General features: G+C 45.8%; 1 protein-coding gene across 1 annotated transcript in view; it reads left to right on the top strand.

The window, feature by feature from the left end:
- Positions 1 to 15,289, top strand: part of LOC310948242 (C-myc promoter-binding protein-like) — a 90,662-nt gene extending 75,373 nt beyond the window's left edge. The window contains exons 22-34 of the mRNA XM_083915295.1: positions 1,780 to 1,899; positions 2,118 to 2,267; positions 2,929 to 4,118; positions 4,701 to 4,926; positions 5,875 to 5,978; positions 6,600 to 6,775; positions 7,449 to 7,592; positions 8,698 to 8,878; positions 9,024 to 9,278; positions 9,507 to 9,624; positions 12,379 to 12,541; positions 12,639 to 12,703; positions 14,425 to 15,289. Of these exons, the coding sequence (XP_083771421.1) occupies positions 1,780 to 1,899; positions 2,118 to 2,267; positions 2,929 to 4,118; positions 4,701 to 4,926; positions 5,875 to 5,978; positions 6,600 to 6,775; positions 7,449 to 7,592; positions 8,698 to 8,878; positions 9,024 to 9,278; positions 9,507 to 9,624; positions 12,379 to 12,541; positions 12,639 to 12,703; positions 14,425 to 14,561 (3,029 nt within the window). The 3' untranslated portion in view covers positions 14,562 to 15,289. The remainder of the gene's footprint in view (positions 1 to 1,779; positions 1,900 to 2,117; positions 2,268 to 2,928; positions 4,119 to 4,700; positions 4,927 to 5,874; positions 5,979 to 6,599; positions 6,776 to 7,448; positions 7,593 to 8,697; positions 8,879 to 9,023; positions 9,279 to 9,506; positions 9,625 to 12,378; positions 12,542 to 12,638; positions 12,704 to 14,424) is intronic.
- The last annotated feature ends 681 nt before the right edge of the window (positions 15,290 to 15,970 follow it).

The following is a 15,970-nucleotide window of genomic DNA, read 5'->3' as shown; positions in this document are numbered from 1 at the left end:
CCTCGGCGGGAGACGTCGCCCTTGTGTTGCAGAAAGACAGAGGGAACCACAGCAGGAGGGAAGGACCGCAGCGTGCAGACGATCGTTGCTTATTACAGTCTCGAAATTAGTTTGGTGTCTCAGTTGCAAGCCGCTCCGTACAACCGAGATGCGCTGGCTCATGCTTTATTTAGAGATGAAGGTTTGTGGGGAAGATGAAAGGGGAGAACAAATCATCAGACAGCTGGTTGCCTGGAGACCTGGGGAAGTTTTAGAGACAGATGGAAGAGTCAGCCTGGAGTGACAGCAGGTTTCCCCCCCCCCCCCGCACCTAATGTCAAAGTCTTAACGGTTATATTCATTAGCAGCTGTGAAAGTGCAGTTAGTTTTCTCACAGTAACTGTAGATCTCCGCGTGCCCTGAGGAGGATTCTTTATATCCAGCACAGCTTAGCAGGTTTTCCCCCTCAACTGTCTCTCTGCGACGTTGACGTGCCTCCCAGAACTGAAGAGACGAAAGGGAAGAAACGCCTCACTAGCTCTTTTCTCTTTATGTATGTTTCATCTACTTCTCCGACCACATTAGCCGTGTTTCCATTTGCACAGTTTTATGTACATTTTGAAGTATTGCTGGTTGGAAACTAAAAGAAAAATTCAATAAAACTTGCCTGAGGTGGTTTTCGCCCTGAGTTGATGCTCTCAATGAGATACGACACGCCTTTGCCGAATTAGTTCTGATCAAGCTGCAACCTGCGGCGCTAAAAACATTTAAACCAACACATAACTGCCTTTTAAAAACAAATAGCGTCTACGGTCGACCTTGGATCAGAATGGATTTAATAGAAAAATAAAGTAATGTATGTTGGCCGCCATCCAACTTCACAGCTCCAGTCACATGATACATGCGTCTTACCCAAGCCCCCACCACAGCGACTTCCTGCTTGATCCAATCAGGGAGTGCCAAAAACTGCAGTTCTCTGAGTGTCCACTAGGGGCAGGTTTCATAACAGAGCAGTTTCTCATTGAGCCCCATGTTAAACAGGCCGTTTACACAGCATCATTAAACCTGTTTAAGGACAAAAGAACATTCTAGTCTGTGTGTTTGAGTCATATCTCCATGACAACACTGAGGAGGGTGAACGTTTTTGTACCAGGCTAGTTTTTATTTTATTGGAGGTGAAAGTTTATGAATAATTAGGGGCGTGGTCTCTTGAGTGACAGCTAGCCTCTGGCCCTCTGTTCTCCTCGGAGGTAAATGTCAGACAGATGGACGTACGCCCCTCCCCCCAACGTCACATACATGCCCTTTTTTGGTCAGAGAAAGGCGGAGTTAAAGTCTGACAAGATGGAGACTCCCGTAGGCGAGGGCTATTGGATCAAGTTGAGAGAACGAGCCCCGACAGAGACGCTACGTCCATTTTTTATACAGTCTATGGTCATACCCCCTCCTTCTTCTACCGATTACAGCCAAGAGAAGCCTCTATTCACATTTATATTTTTGCGCCATTTTAAAAGTTTACTTAAAATCCGATTGACAAAGAATGGAAACACAGCTGATGTTAAGCCTTCGCATTTCAAAAAGCTTGTATTTGTTTATTTTTTCCAGTAGATGCTGTGTTCACAAAGGACAGTGTGCTCAGTAACAGGAGAGCTGTCACATAGTGTTGTGAAAGTGCAGCTTTGTAGGTTTTCCATGCGTCGTGTTGCATATTTCTGTGATCCTGTGGTTTGATTTTAGAGACTTCATCGTTTCCCTCTCGTCTAATTTTGTGTCTTTCTCTCTGTTCTCTCTGTTCTCAAGGGGATCAGTCAGATTTGGGTTATAACTCCCTGTCCAAAGAGGAGGTTCGGAGAGGAGACCCCGGTGCTCAGGACTCCGCGCCCGACAAAGATGACAAGAAGGAGAGCGACTGCAGCTCTCGTCAGTAGATCTGATACCACCTGATATTTCTGTCGACTGTACCTTCTAAAATATGATAACTCAGCAGACACGAGGGATTTCCCCTTCCTCTGCCTTGATCTTTCTCCTCCAGAGATGATTTCTTTTGGGGGTTTCTCAACATCAAAGCAACGGATTTCTTTTTAAAAAGAGCACTGCCAAGCTGTAATAACATTAAATAGTAATTTCTGTCATTGCAGTGTCCGAGACAGAGAGCGCCAAGGGGAGTAAAGACTGCCTCCCTCAGCTAGACATGGAGGTCCAGTCCTCCTTTAAACCCCGGGGCATCGTCCGCAGCAGCTGTCCGTACGACGACTCGTCCTGTAAACCCAAGAGCTCCGTCAGCGCAGGTAAAGACGACTGAAATGGATTTAATAGTTCTGCAGAATGTTTTTCTCCACCTTTTTTCTTTTAATTATATCCTCAATTTTCCTCAAAGCCAGAGGAAAGAATCAGATCTGTAGCAGATTAAAGGGATTGTTGTTGTTTTTTTAAGTGTGGTTGTATGAGGTACTTATCCACAGTCAGTGTGTTACCTACAATGAATGGAGGTCAGCATGCAGACTGGAGAAGCACAAGTACTGACGCAGAAGCTAATCAATCTACAGCTGTTGACGGAGGGCAGCATCTTTATGTATTTTAGACATTTAAAAACATTAATATTAAGGTGAACTGAAGCTGTTTTCTTTGCTCTCTTCAAAGCCACCAGACTCCTTTGACAAAAACAGTAATTTAACCTCACAGAACACAGGAGGTTGCTGGTTCACCGCTGCCTCGATCTGTCAGTTCGTTCGTGAAACACCAAAGTCACACAAAAACACATACAGTTTGCATTTTGCTTGTTTTCAGAGTCTGAAAGTGCTGCTGAATGTATCAATCTGTACCTTACACTTGTTCTTTCTGGTGGTTCTTACAAAGTTGTTCCTTGGCAGTAGTTAAGTTTGAACTCTAAGGCACTTTCCGTAACTCTGCTGCTCACTCGTGTCACTTCCTCCCCTCCGTCTCTCTCAGGCCACGTCGCAGGACTCCTCTTCACGTCCTCCCTGGATGAGATCGGTGAGGTCCACGGCAACAGTTTGCTCAGGAGACACAAGAGCGCTCTGGAGGAGGTGGTGGGCAGCGCCGGCAGCGGCTCTGCTCTTGACTGGCAGGGCGTGAGGGGCCGCCGGCTGAGTGGCGACACGGTGGGCAGCAGCGGTAGCGGCACCACTGTCCTCGGCCTCGGTATGAGCCAGGGTGAAACGGATCCAGACAAGATCGCAGGACACTTGGGCGCAGATGTCAAAATCCTCTCTGGTGCAAACTTTAGTAGGAGGCCTCGTTCTCTGGCTCTGGGCGGGTTAGAGGGGGTGGCGGCCGCCAGAGGTCACGTTCACAGGGAGGAGGAAGAGGAGATGGAGGGACAGGACTCCAGTGATGAAGATAAAGGTAATACAGAGGCTATTTTTGATTTGGAGGATCTGGATTTAGACAAACCTGCCACAGGGGCCGGCAGCGCCCGCAAATCCAACAGGTCTCATAAGAAACCTGTCGCACGCAGCGTCAGCTACGGCGGCGTGAGCGCCGTGGCGTCCAGAGGGACTGTGACACGCACAGACATACAGACGGGCTATGACCCTCTTTCCCTGCTGGCGGCGGAGTCACAGTCCGAGCACCAAAATGAGGATCAGTACCCAGAAGGGGACGAGGACAGCACGCCCAGCGCCCGCCGGCACCTGGCCAGAGAGATCGAGATGTACATGAACCACATGGGCAGCCCGCTGAGCAGCCGCACACCCAGTCTGGACCTGCAGGACCCGGTCAGCCCGCTCCTCCTCCACCCGTCCTCGCTCTCTGCCCCCCGCAGAGCCAGCCTGCCCCACAGCTCCCCCTTCAAGACCCCTGGAGTGCCGCGCTCCCGCACCTTCCACCCGACCTCCCCCTCCCAGCCCATCTCACGCCAGCGTCTGCTGTCGTCGCCCTCCTGTCGCAGCTCTAGCACCACGCCCAGCGCCAGCCCTCGACCCAGCCCCTACAGGGAGAGGGCGGACAGGAGGAGCCTGGCGTCACCTTCGCCCTCCTCCTCCTCTTTCGCTCTGGACACTCTGCTCACACCAACGCTCGATGTGTTCAAGACCAGTATGTTCTCTGCTGGGAAGGGCGTGGCAGAGAAGGCGAGCCGCTGGTATTCCCGTCTCGCCACATACACCACGCCTACCAAGGTACAGAGTCTTGTTGTCAGAGTTGACTTATTGTTGCAGATTCATTTGATATCATACAGAAGATCCATGTAAACTAATGATTGCCTGGATCAGGAGACAATCTAAACCTCTTGTGGCCGATGATCGTGTTGTTATGCCGAGAGCTCCAAATAGGTCAGATAGGAATTAAGTTCTAATTTTAATCCTATATTGTTTATTTCAAGTAAAAAAAACAATCAGAAACATCTCAATCTATTAGTGTTTAATAATGAAATACATATATGATACATAGTTAAAGGTCTAAAATCTGCATGGGATTAAAGTTGAACACTGCAGCTGTTTCTGTAGCTTCTCATTGAAGACGAATGTAAAGAGCTGCTGCCATCTTGTGGCTGTTTAGTGTCACTGACAATAAGCTTCCTGTTTGTATATAATAGTTTAAGATTTGAGTGAGTAATGTGATTCACAGAAGGATGACGAATGCACAAAATGTCATATTTGTTCCCTTTAAAATATAATAAAAGTGGATCCACAGTTTTAAGATTGGCCCCCTGTGCGGCCCATGACCACATTAACACGCCCGTCTCTCCTCTGTTCATCCAGGACGGTCACAGCGACCGTCTGAGCGTGTCCTCGCTCGGTGTCGGAGATCCAGACTGCTCCTCCCTGCTGGATGAGGACTGTGGAGGGTCAGAGGGCTACGTGATCTCTCCGCAGAGGAACGGGCCCACGGGGCCTCGCAGAAGCCCCAGGCGCAGCCCCCTCCGCAGCAGGCTGGACAGCCCGTCTGCAGGCTCCAGCATCGGGAGACCCACATCTCTGCCCCCTGGTGAGAGCGAGCTCTTGTTTTATTTATTTAGAATTTATTTAACCAGGAAAATCTCTATAAGAGTGTCCTGGGCCAAGACAGCAGCCACAAGTTTCAGACATTAAACATGTATAACGATTACAGACAATAAACTATTTTCATACACAGCGAGATTATACACAAAACATGAGATCCAGGTCATCGTATCCTTCAGGCCCTGTTTAGACAGAGAAGATCTGGACAGGGGATGCAAAAGTGGCAATGCGTTTACACTTTTTATTCCGCGTTTACACTAGCGTCTTTGGGGGGAAATCTGTGTGCATACCATGAAGCAAAAGTGAGTGAAGTTCAATGTAGTATACACGCCAGGTGGCTAAAGCACTGCTGCACAACACCACCCAGAGCCAGCGCATGCGTAGAAACTTCCTTCTCATCTGCTGTACAGTGTGACAGGGATCTGCAGCCTCCCACACAGGACACTTGAATGTCCGACTGATGGAAATAGTTTGACATGTTTGTGGTTTTTCACCTGTACTGCACATGGATGTTACCAAAAAAGCCCTTTTCCCCTTTTCAAGACGGACGCTGGGGGCCGATAGAGTAAAAGACCGCCAACAACAAGAACTGTTAGGATGTCAGCGCCCACACTGATGAACCAAAACATTCTGTAAATAGCAACGCAGAGCATGTCGCTGCCCCACACTTCCCTCGTCTTCTGCGTTAATGACAAACAATGAGACACAAAGACAGAAAAGTTTGTTAACTACATTTATTAAAAAGGTTTAAAAAAAAAGAAGCTTATTTTCATTTCTCCCCCTTTCACAAAATCAGTAAACAGTTGTCCTGCCACCACAGGAAGTGGGATAAACGAATCTTGACGATCGTGTCGCCACAGATACGTTCCTCTCAAAAACGTTTTGACTCGTTTAACATCGTTTCATATTCTGATCGCTCTTCGTGCTCCTGCAGGTTGTGTCCTCTCGCCTCCCGGCTTCCCTCTGCCGGACAAGTCGGACCTCGGCTCCTCACGCTACACCAGCAACACCAGCATCTTTAACAACTACGCCATGGAGGTAAAACCACGAGACGGAAAGTGGGGAAAAGAGTCGAGAAGTTGGCTCACAGAAGTTAAAGGGAGAGCTGTTTTGAAGTATGATTACTGATAGTCGTGTTATTACCTTCAGTAGATGACAGCACGCCACCAGTTTGGAGAATCAGACAGAAGTTAGTACGTTAAAGTATAATGGTTTCACCTTAAAAAAAACCAAATCTTTTAATCAAACTAACGCGAACTTTGATTGAAGTGAACGTCCCTGCGTTTACTTTGGCTGAAGATCTTAAGGTATAAAATATGTCGTGAACTCTTATTTCCTGCAGTATTTGAACTGTGCTAGCATCGGACTCTCCAGAGGGTCCAATTCAGCAACAATTAAGGCCCTTTAAGAAAGTCTTTAACCCAATTTCATGAGGGATTAAATTTTGTATCTTCCTCCAAAGAGGTCGTATCTCCTTCATAGAATCATAACGTGGGTGCATGGTTCAATTCTTTCTAATCAACTGGAATAGATGGACGTCAGACACAGACAACCGCTCGCCGCTCACTGACCCACGTCTGACGGCTGCTCTATAGGTTCCTTCACGCCCAGGTGTTATAGTGTGTGTGTGTGTGTGTGTGTGTGTGTGTGTGTTTCCAGCTGCTGATCTCCAGCTGCTCTCGCTGTAAGACGTGCGACTGCCTCGTGTACGACGAGGAGATCATGGCCGGCTGGACGGCCGACGACTCCAACCTGAACACCACCTGCCCCTTCTGCGGAAACCCCTTCCTGCCTTTCCTCAACGTGGAGATCAGGGACCTGCGAGGACCCGGCAGGTAGGCGCCGCCACCGCAGGGCTCAACTTCTGTGATACGGAGTTATTAATTACTTTCTTTAGAGGGATTTTGGATCAAGTATATAATTCGTTTTTATTGCATGTTTCCAAATTATCACACAACCCACAGATGTTGTTGGATGGAGCTCTTTTTCCTCAATCATAGTTTTTTATCCCTGTTGGCTTCAAGCTGATGTTAGTTGATTACTTATGGATTTGATATTTTAAACCATCCACTACCGACTTGAATCTTCATAAAGCAACTTGATTTCAAGATTTCCTCTCAGCGTTCCTTTTCCAAAGTCAAGTTCAAGCACTTTTCAAGCATTTTCAAGTGTTTCCAGCACCTCACAGTCGTTCTAAATTACATATTTATAAACATAAATATAGTATAAACAGTAATAATAAGTAAGTATTAGAACCAGATACTTGGTACCTGCCTAACGTCTGAGCTGGCCCTTCTTTTTTTTTTTTTAAAGTAAAACTAAAGCTGACTGAGAAAAACAGTTTTCAGGGTTTGTAAAAACAGGTCTTTGAACCTCAATAAGACGCATTTGACGTCTTTTTAATTATGACCGCTGCCGAGTGACGAACAAGTCCGTCTCAATAAACGACCTCTGCTTGCAGGAAATAAACAACACGTGACTTGAATATAATTGCTCTCTTCTCTTCAGGCTTTTCCTGAAGGGCAGCCCGTCGGTGGACGAGGCGATGACCTCGTCGTACTCCGCCTCCACGTTGTCCACGCCCTGTCCTACGACGGCCGTCTTCCCTCCCTCCCCCGTGATCCCTGTCCAGGAGCGCTCAGGAAGTGGAAGGTACGCCCATTTGTTTACACGCTGATCCTGGAGTTCATTATTTTCCGTCTGTCGGTGAATAGTTTGTACCGTTTAATAACGAAAGAGGCGACGCCGTCGGGGAAAACATTTATAATAATGCTGTTAGCCATGCGAGATTGTTAATGACTAAAACTGGAGCAGATGACGAGAATATTTATTCAGTAACAGTGATTACTAATGTTTAACATGTACTAAAAACACATTGCACCCAAGACTATAGATAGATAGATAACTTAATTTATCCCTGAGGGGAAATGAGGTCATCGTAGCAGCGGTACAAAACAATCAGAAGTACAAAATATATGTTGTATTTCATAAACTACAATAAGAGTACAGTATCGCAGATTTAAAACACTATATTATAATATACTCTGTGGATTTTAAGGTTAAGATGAAGAGAGAAAGGTGCATTTTTAAGGACAGTGGTAGATTTCAGTAATAAGTCACTTGAATGTTGTGAGTGTGTTTCCTGAGCGTTGCTGTGCAGCGTCGTAGAGTCTGATGCAGCAGGTAGGATTGATTTCCTGTGCCGTTCTTTAACGCAGTGAAGTTTAATGAGTCTGCTGCTGAAGCTGCTCTTAAGCTTGTCCAGGGTTTCGTGGAGGGGATGAGAGACTACAAGTTTGAAAGAGAGTAGGAAATGTAGGCTCCAGGTAAATTGAGATCTTCGGCTCAGGTGACGTCTGTCGTTTGTATTTTTCTGCATCGTTTCTTTTGTTGAAAAACAGCGTCCGAACTGCGTGAACATCTTCCTCAGACTTTTAATATTTAAGTATTTCATTCACACAGGAAGTTCACAAAAACAGGCTTTACCACAGGGTTACTTCATAGAGACTGTTCATTTATTGTATTACAAGAAAACATGCAACATCCTGATCTTTACTGAGATAAGAAATGACCTTTATTTATTAAATCGTCTCATGTCCTATTATAGCTCATCTTCATGCAGCTCCGTTTGTCTGATTACACAAAGCTTTTGAAGTTGAACCTTCTGCGTCTTGATTCCCTCTCCCTCCCTAAAAACACATTTTCCTTTGTTAAATCTCGTGACCTGAGTGTTGATGTCATCGCTGCGTCTTCACAGGACTCGGTCGACCAGAGTTCAGGGTATCGACATCCCCTCCGAGCGCCGGCACGGAGCGCTGTCGTCCGGAGCGCCCATGGCCCGCAGCGTCAGCGCCTTCGGTCCTCTGGACGAAGGGCCCCGAGTGGACCGCTGTGTGCCGACGTCGGGCAGCCTGCCCAGCCGTCTCAACGAGACCACGGTGCGTCCCGACACAAATCACCTGTCGTGTTTTTACTGCAATCTGTGGAAAAACTCACTGTTAAAGCCGAAGAAAAGTGCTTTTAATAAATACATTTACTCGTGTCATTAAGGAATCTCACCTCTGTGATTTCTGTCCCACCCAGGACCCGCTGAGTATGGAGTGGCGGCTCCACAACCCCGAGCCGGTGACGGTCCCCTACCTGAGCCCGCTGGTGCTGTGGAAGGAGCTGGAGAGTCTGCTGGAGAACGAGGGCGACCCGGTGATCACGGAGGCCGACATGGTGGACCATCATCCCATCATCTACTGGAACCTGGTCTGGTACTTCAGACGGCTGGACCTGCCCAGCAACCTGCCCGGTCTCATGCTCACCTCCGACCACTGCAACAGAGACTCCCAGGTAGGTGGGGGGGGGGGTCTCTCACTCACTCACTCACTCACTCACTCACTCACTCACTCACTCACTCACTCACGCGCACACGCACACGCACACACTCTCTCTCTCACATACTCACACACACACACACACACACACACACGCATCCTGTTGAGACAAAGCAGAGTTTAGTGCAGATGGATATTTTTGGTCTGACGGACTCACAGTACGTCTCTCTCTCTCTCTCGTCAGGTCCCTCGTCACTGGATGTCGGAGGACAGTAAACACGTGTTGATCCAGATCCTGTGGGACAACCTGAAGCTGCACCAGGACTCAGTCCAGCCGCTCTACATCCTCTGGAACACGTACAGTGAGTCACTCAGGGAAAAACACTTGCACCGGCGAGCAGTTTGCTCCTCAGATTTAACCAGACCTCAACCAATTTGAGCGTTTCCATCCACCTGATTTTTTTTGTGTACTAAAAAATTGCTGTGATGTCATATCGGGCCATGGGCGTAACGTGCAGGGCTCGGGCCAGGCCCCTACTTTCCCCGCCCTCGCTCAAACCAAAGCCATCTTTGAACTCAGAACTACACATTGTAAACTTTATCGTCCACGGTTGCAACGCCACAGTGACAATATCTGGTCACAGACAGACAGGCAAACACCTGACAAAATACTCAAAACGGCCGCTGTGGTAGTTCCCGCTAAAGTCCACGTCTTGCCGTGACGACACACAAACAAACGCTGCGTCTCTCAAATCGGGTACTTCCTCCTTTATACTTAATATTACGAGTACATAGTGCGTTCACCTACAAAGTACGACAACATGCATTAAGTTGATTGTGAAACGCTGGACACTACTCGCCCTACAAGCCATCTTTGCCACAAATCAGAAGCTGCGGTGCTACCAAGGTATTTTCAAACAGTTAAAAATTGCGAGCAAGAAGCTGCGGCGGTTTGCCCGACTATGTAAATGTGAGTTATTGTATAAACTTGTGACACAAGGACCCGTTCAGTCATGTATCGTACACTTGAACATCAGTGTCTCAAACATTTAGGTCATTTAAACATGCAGTTGAAAAATAACCGTTGTCATGGTGATATATTTAGTAAAACAAAACAATTAATAGTTCCCACATGAAATGAGTCCTTACCCCAAGTGAAGGAGGTCAAGTACCTCAGGATCATGTTCACGAGTGAGGGGACGATGGAGCGTGAGTTTGGCCAGAGAATCAGAGCAGCGGGGGCGGTGCTGCAGTCGCTCTACCGCACCGTTGTGACGAAAAGAGAGCTGAGGAAGGCAAAGCTCTGGATCTACCGGTCAATCTTGGTTCCTACCCTCACCTGTGGTCATGAAAGCTGGGTCAGGGCCCAAAGAACCAGGTCGCTGCTCCTTTGCGTTGAAAGGAGCCAGTTGAGGTGGTTCAGGATCATCTAGTAAGGATGAACCCTGGGCGCCTCCCTAGGGAGGTGTTCCAGGCACGTCCAGCTGGGAGGAGGCCTCGGGGAAGACCCAGGACCAGGTGGAGAGATTAGATCTCCACACTGGCCTGGGAACGCCTCAGGATCCCCCAGTTAGAGCTGGTTAATGTGGCCCGTGAAAGGGAAGTTTGGGGTCCCCTGCTGGAGCTGCTGCCCCCGCGACCTGATCCAGGATCAGAGGTTGAAGATGACCATGACCTGAAAGGTAACCTTAGAAAAACACACAAAACACATTTTTAATGTTGTTTCTTCTCGTTTTCTACAGTTTGAGGTTTGACCGGAGCTCCTTTAATCACGTCATCTCTCGTCTGTTTAGCGATTGATTATTTAATGGAGGCGGCGGCGGCGGCGTTGAGGCGGCTCACTGTTGTGCTAACAGGCTCTGTCTGCTCTCTGTCTTCCAGGGCTTAATTGTACTCTGTTGTTAGAGAGTGAGTGTTCGTCTCTGCTGCAGACACACAGATGAGTCCTGTGTGTGTGTGTGTGTGTGTGTCGTGTGCTCTTTGCTTTGATGCAGTGTGTCGTGTGTCGGCTGCTCGTCGTGGTTTCAGTGTTTTTGGAATGAAAGTCTCTCTGCGGTGTGAAAACCCACGAGGGATTATTTAAATAATATTTATTATTATTATTTGTTTTGCTCTGTATTTGAATGAAGTTTTGCTTCTCTGTTGAATGTTTCTGCACTCGCTTCATTCAGACTGAAGACTTTGACTCCTGAGTTCCTTTAGTTCAGTGGTTCATTAATCATCTTTCAGAAAACTTTCCTAATAATAATAATAAATTATTTACTAGATAATGCCGTTAAACTTTGTCTTTGCGCCGATAAAGACGAATCAAATACAAATAATTAAATCACGCTCATTAATAAACATTAGCACTGTTAAATTATTACTTAGAGTTTCATTAATTATTCTCAAACATGCCTTTAAATATTATAAATAAGTCTTTAATATAAAAATAATAATTATCGTAGTAATAAACTGAATCTAGTGAGTTGTTTTAGCAGTAAATCTAAATTTTAATTAAATAAAAATGTGTTACTTTTACGTTATACAATTTAAATCGTAACTAATTTAATTTGTAATCTCTAATTTAATTTGTATTATTATTTATTAACTTTTGTGTTTTTAAAACAGGAGAAAATTTGTATAATAATAAAAATTAGATCTGGAACATTTTATCAATTTGTTGCCAACTTTTCTGATCAATTAATCGTTTGTTTTGTTTTTTTTTTAATGTAATTTTTAACAGAAAACAAGTGAAAATTGTCTGATTTTAGCTTCTTAACAGTGATTTTTTTGGTTTCTTTCTTTGTGACGCAAACATCTTTGAGTTGTGGACAGAAAAAAACATTTGCGGACGTCGTGTTCAGGAAACAACGATGCACATTTTTCACCATTTTATGAACCAAACAACTAATCGATAGTTTAGTAGTCAGGTGCAGCCCCACATTACTGCTTTAATACGTATATTTACCAGTAACATTAAATTTATTTGAGTGTTTTTACTTTTATTAACTCATAAAACAAAAATACAGACAAAGTCCATTACACCTGAGATAAAACCTCGTCCTGCATTAATGTCTTCAGCACGACTGTTGAGCCCAGTGCTGAACTGTGTGTGTGTGTTTGTGTTTGGGCAGACGTGGGTTACCCTCTGGCGCGGCCGGTCCCGGAGGACGAGAAGCCGTTCAGCGAGGAGTTCCTGCAGAGCGTGGTGAAGAGCATCCAGAGGAACGACGTCAGCCGGCCCATCGCTCAGCTGCTGCAGCTGCTGGGGCAGACGCTCGGGGTCCAGAGGCAGAGGTGAGATTTATTATTATAACTCCAGAGTCGTCATACACACTCAATACACAAGTTTTGATAGAAAGAAGTGCGTTAACCTCGACTGTGTGGTCTGCAGGAGTTTGTACAGGGACGTCCTGTTCCTCTCTCTGGTGGCTCTGGGGAAAGATAACATTGATATCGGTGAGTCGTCATTTTGTTTTAATTACATTCTATGAAATTGTCACATATTTCTGCTTCCTGCTGTTTTGGATAAATAAAAAAGCTCTGGAGAATAAACTGGGTTTGTATTTAACACCTGACCTGATAAACGTCACACTCTGAAGAGAGGTGTTGTTGCTTTAAACCAGCAGCGTCCAGTTTCACAAAGACAGACTTTGATCGTCAGACGTTAGATGAACTGAATAACGCGTGCTCTCTTAAAGCAATTCTTACCTTTCTGGCATATTTACACTTTTCTTGTGTCATCTTAAAATGCTCCTAAGAAGCGAATGACACTGTAAAATGTAAAAAATCCACCCGGTGTTGGAACTCATCAATATTCAATTCTCATATTTCTGATTAAAGTCGGACAAATCATTTAATTCGCTCTGAATAAAATTTGATATGTCGTCGTCGCTGATCATGCTGCGTTCAAGTGCCATGGGAAGTCCGAAGTTTCTGACCTGAATTTGGGAAAGGTCGATCTCCCCTGAGGTTCCACTTCGACAGGTTTTCCGGTGCATTTTGCCAAAGTTGGAGGTCTGAATCTTCGGACTTCCCCTGGCGTTTGAATGCAGGAGGGAGCGTCAGAGGTCAGGCAGGGGGACGAGGGTGGGACTTTGGAGGGAAGTGCTGTGAGACATGAAAGAAAGGTAAGAACTGCTTTAAGCCCTAATCCACAATATTAGTTTTGCGTGTTTACGACGTGGTCTAAGGTCTTTTTAGTCCCGTCCGAAGGCGCCATGTCCGTAATTACCCACTTTTGTAAAATGGTCCTCAGGTAAAACTTGTCCCCACTGAATTCGACCCTCTGTAAAACATACGTTGATATTCAGTCATATCCTCTTAATACGTTAGTTTCCACATATTTGAGCACAGAGGCGTTTTTTTTTTTTTTTAGATCGATTCTGTCCTTTTGTTTTGTGTTTAGTTAATTTTGTGACATCAGGAAGCTACGTAGCACGCACATGGAGACAGGGAGGGGACGGCCGTACGTAAATCCCGTAACCCCTCCACCTCTGGTTAGATTACAGACGTCCTGAGGTAAAACTGTTTCACCTCACGTCAAACTAATCCCGTCCAAATCGGCCTTAGTCCAAAGTTAGTCCGAGGCACAACCGCTAACTCTACAGGCCTTAACAGTCCAAACTGTCTTAACGGCTAATCTAGCAGTTCTACTTTAAGCCTGGTCTAAAATAAGTGACAAACGTCAGCGGAGTGATAACGAGCAGATCATTAAACGTAAAACACGCAGGACAGCAGCTCTCGCTCTCGTGGAAGAATGAATCAAAAGCACCGTCCATTACTCGACCTCTTTAAAAGATTATTTACTTTATTAAAACAGGAAATAATGACGCTTTTATGCAACATTGAGAGAGTTTTCATCTCTTTCATGTGATGATTTTCCTCCTATTTGAACTCTTTTAATACGTTTTCTGTTCAATGTGAACTTCAGCTCGACACAATGTTCAAATAATGAAAATATGGCACGAATATAAAAACATGGGAACCGTTTTTATTACCTGTTACTTTATTTTTGTTGCTGTTTTTCTATTATTTTGTTTGTTTGTTGTTGTAAATAGTTGTTTGAATATAAGTAAAAGTATTGATGTTAAAAAATGAAGTATTTCAAGTTGCTGATTGAACAGATTTCACAAAGATTGACCAAGAAAACACTCACGTTTCCCGTCTTCCCCCTTCAGACGCCTTCGATCGCGAGTACAAAATGGCGTACGACCGCCTGGCGCCGAGCCTGGTGAAGCTGACCCACAACTGCGACCGTCCTCCCAGCACTGGGGTCATGGAGTGCCGCAGGACGTTCGGAGAGCCTTACCTGTAGAGAAAACACCTTCACACACACACACATACTCACACACAGGCCGGGATGGACCGTCACCGCCGCACGCCATCGCTTTAAGACGAGCTCAGGAAAAACTGAATGTGTTTGTTGGCGTGGGTCAGCGTCACGTCACGTCACGTCGCCTGGAACAAAACCACTCACCGCTCAGAAGCTTCATCCAGATTCTGCGGAGATCCTGTGAAACGACGCTGTACAGACGCCGCCGTAGAGGACTTTTCTTTTTTTATTGTATAGTTGTAAAACATACGAAGACGAATATTAGCAATATTTTAACTTGAGCTATTTATACAAAGTAAGCTTTATTTATTCCTTTGGTTGTTTGTTGTTTGGACCTGAACACGTCGTCGCTTGGGTTTAGTGTTAAACGATGATTCGGTTTTTCACGCTTTGAGTCGGGAATTAAAAAAAAGAAAAGGTTAAATTCGAAACTGCGGTGAGAAGAAAATCCACGAAGAATGAATTATGGATTATGATTTAAGACACTGCATCATCTAATTTTTACCATTTTATTGACAAAACTACAGAATAATGAAACGATGTGATGAAATGTTTACGAAGGATAAATCCGTGTTACTCTTCGTCGTCTTCGTACTGAACGTTGATGAAGGTGAGGGATGAATTTGTTCTGACTGTGCAGAAGCTGCTCCGTTAAAAAACTACAAAACCAAATAAAGACGCCGGCACCGTCACTTTTCTGTCCGCGGTCACTCTCCGAACGTCTCAGCAGGTTTAAGGTTTTACCGTTTTATTCATAATAAAAGACACAAGAACGGGAGTCAGATTATCTAAACCACCTTTTCTGGAGGTAGAAACAGCTGCTGATGGTACGAACACATTTTCATTTAACCGCGTTCCTCTCGATGAAAGTGCGTCACAAAGTGCGAAGAACGAAGATTTGTTAAAAGTTCACATGTTCGGCTGATTTTAAACCTAAAGTTCGGATTTACGGATGATCTCATCTCATCTTCAGCCTCTTATCCGGGGTCGGGTCGTGGGGGCAGCAGCTTTGGCAGGGGACCCCAAACTTCCCTTTCCCGGGCCACATTAACCAGCTCTAACTGGGGGATCCTGAGGCGTTCCCAGGCCAGTGTGGAGATCTAATCTCTCCACCTGGTCCTGGGTCTTCCCCGAGGCCTCCTCCCAGCTGGACGTGCCTGGAACACCTCCCTAGGGAGGCGCCCAGGGTTCATCCTTTCCAGATGATCCTGAACCATCTCAACTGGCTCCTTTCAACACAAAGGAGCAGCGGCTCTACTCCGAGTTCCTCACGGATGCTGAACTTCTCCCCCTCTCTCTAAGGGAGACTCCAGCCCCCCTCCTGAGAAAACCCATTTCGGCCGCTTGTACCCGCGACCTGGTTCTTTGGGTCCTGACCCAGCTCTCATGAC

Source organism: Echiichthys vipera (assembly GCF_963691815.1).
Source record: "Echiichthys vipera genome assembly, chromosome: 1".
In the NCBI taxonomy this organism is placed as follows: domain Eukaryota; kingdom Metazoa; phylum Chordata; class Actinopteri; order Perciformes; family Trachinidae; genus Echiichthys; species Echiichthys vipera.
The sequence above is the reverse complement of the archived record's forward strand: the minus strand, read 5'-3'. Positions and strand labels throughout refer to the sequence as shown.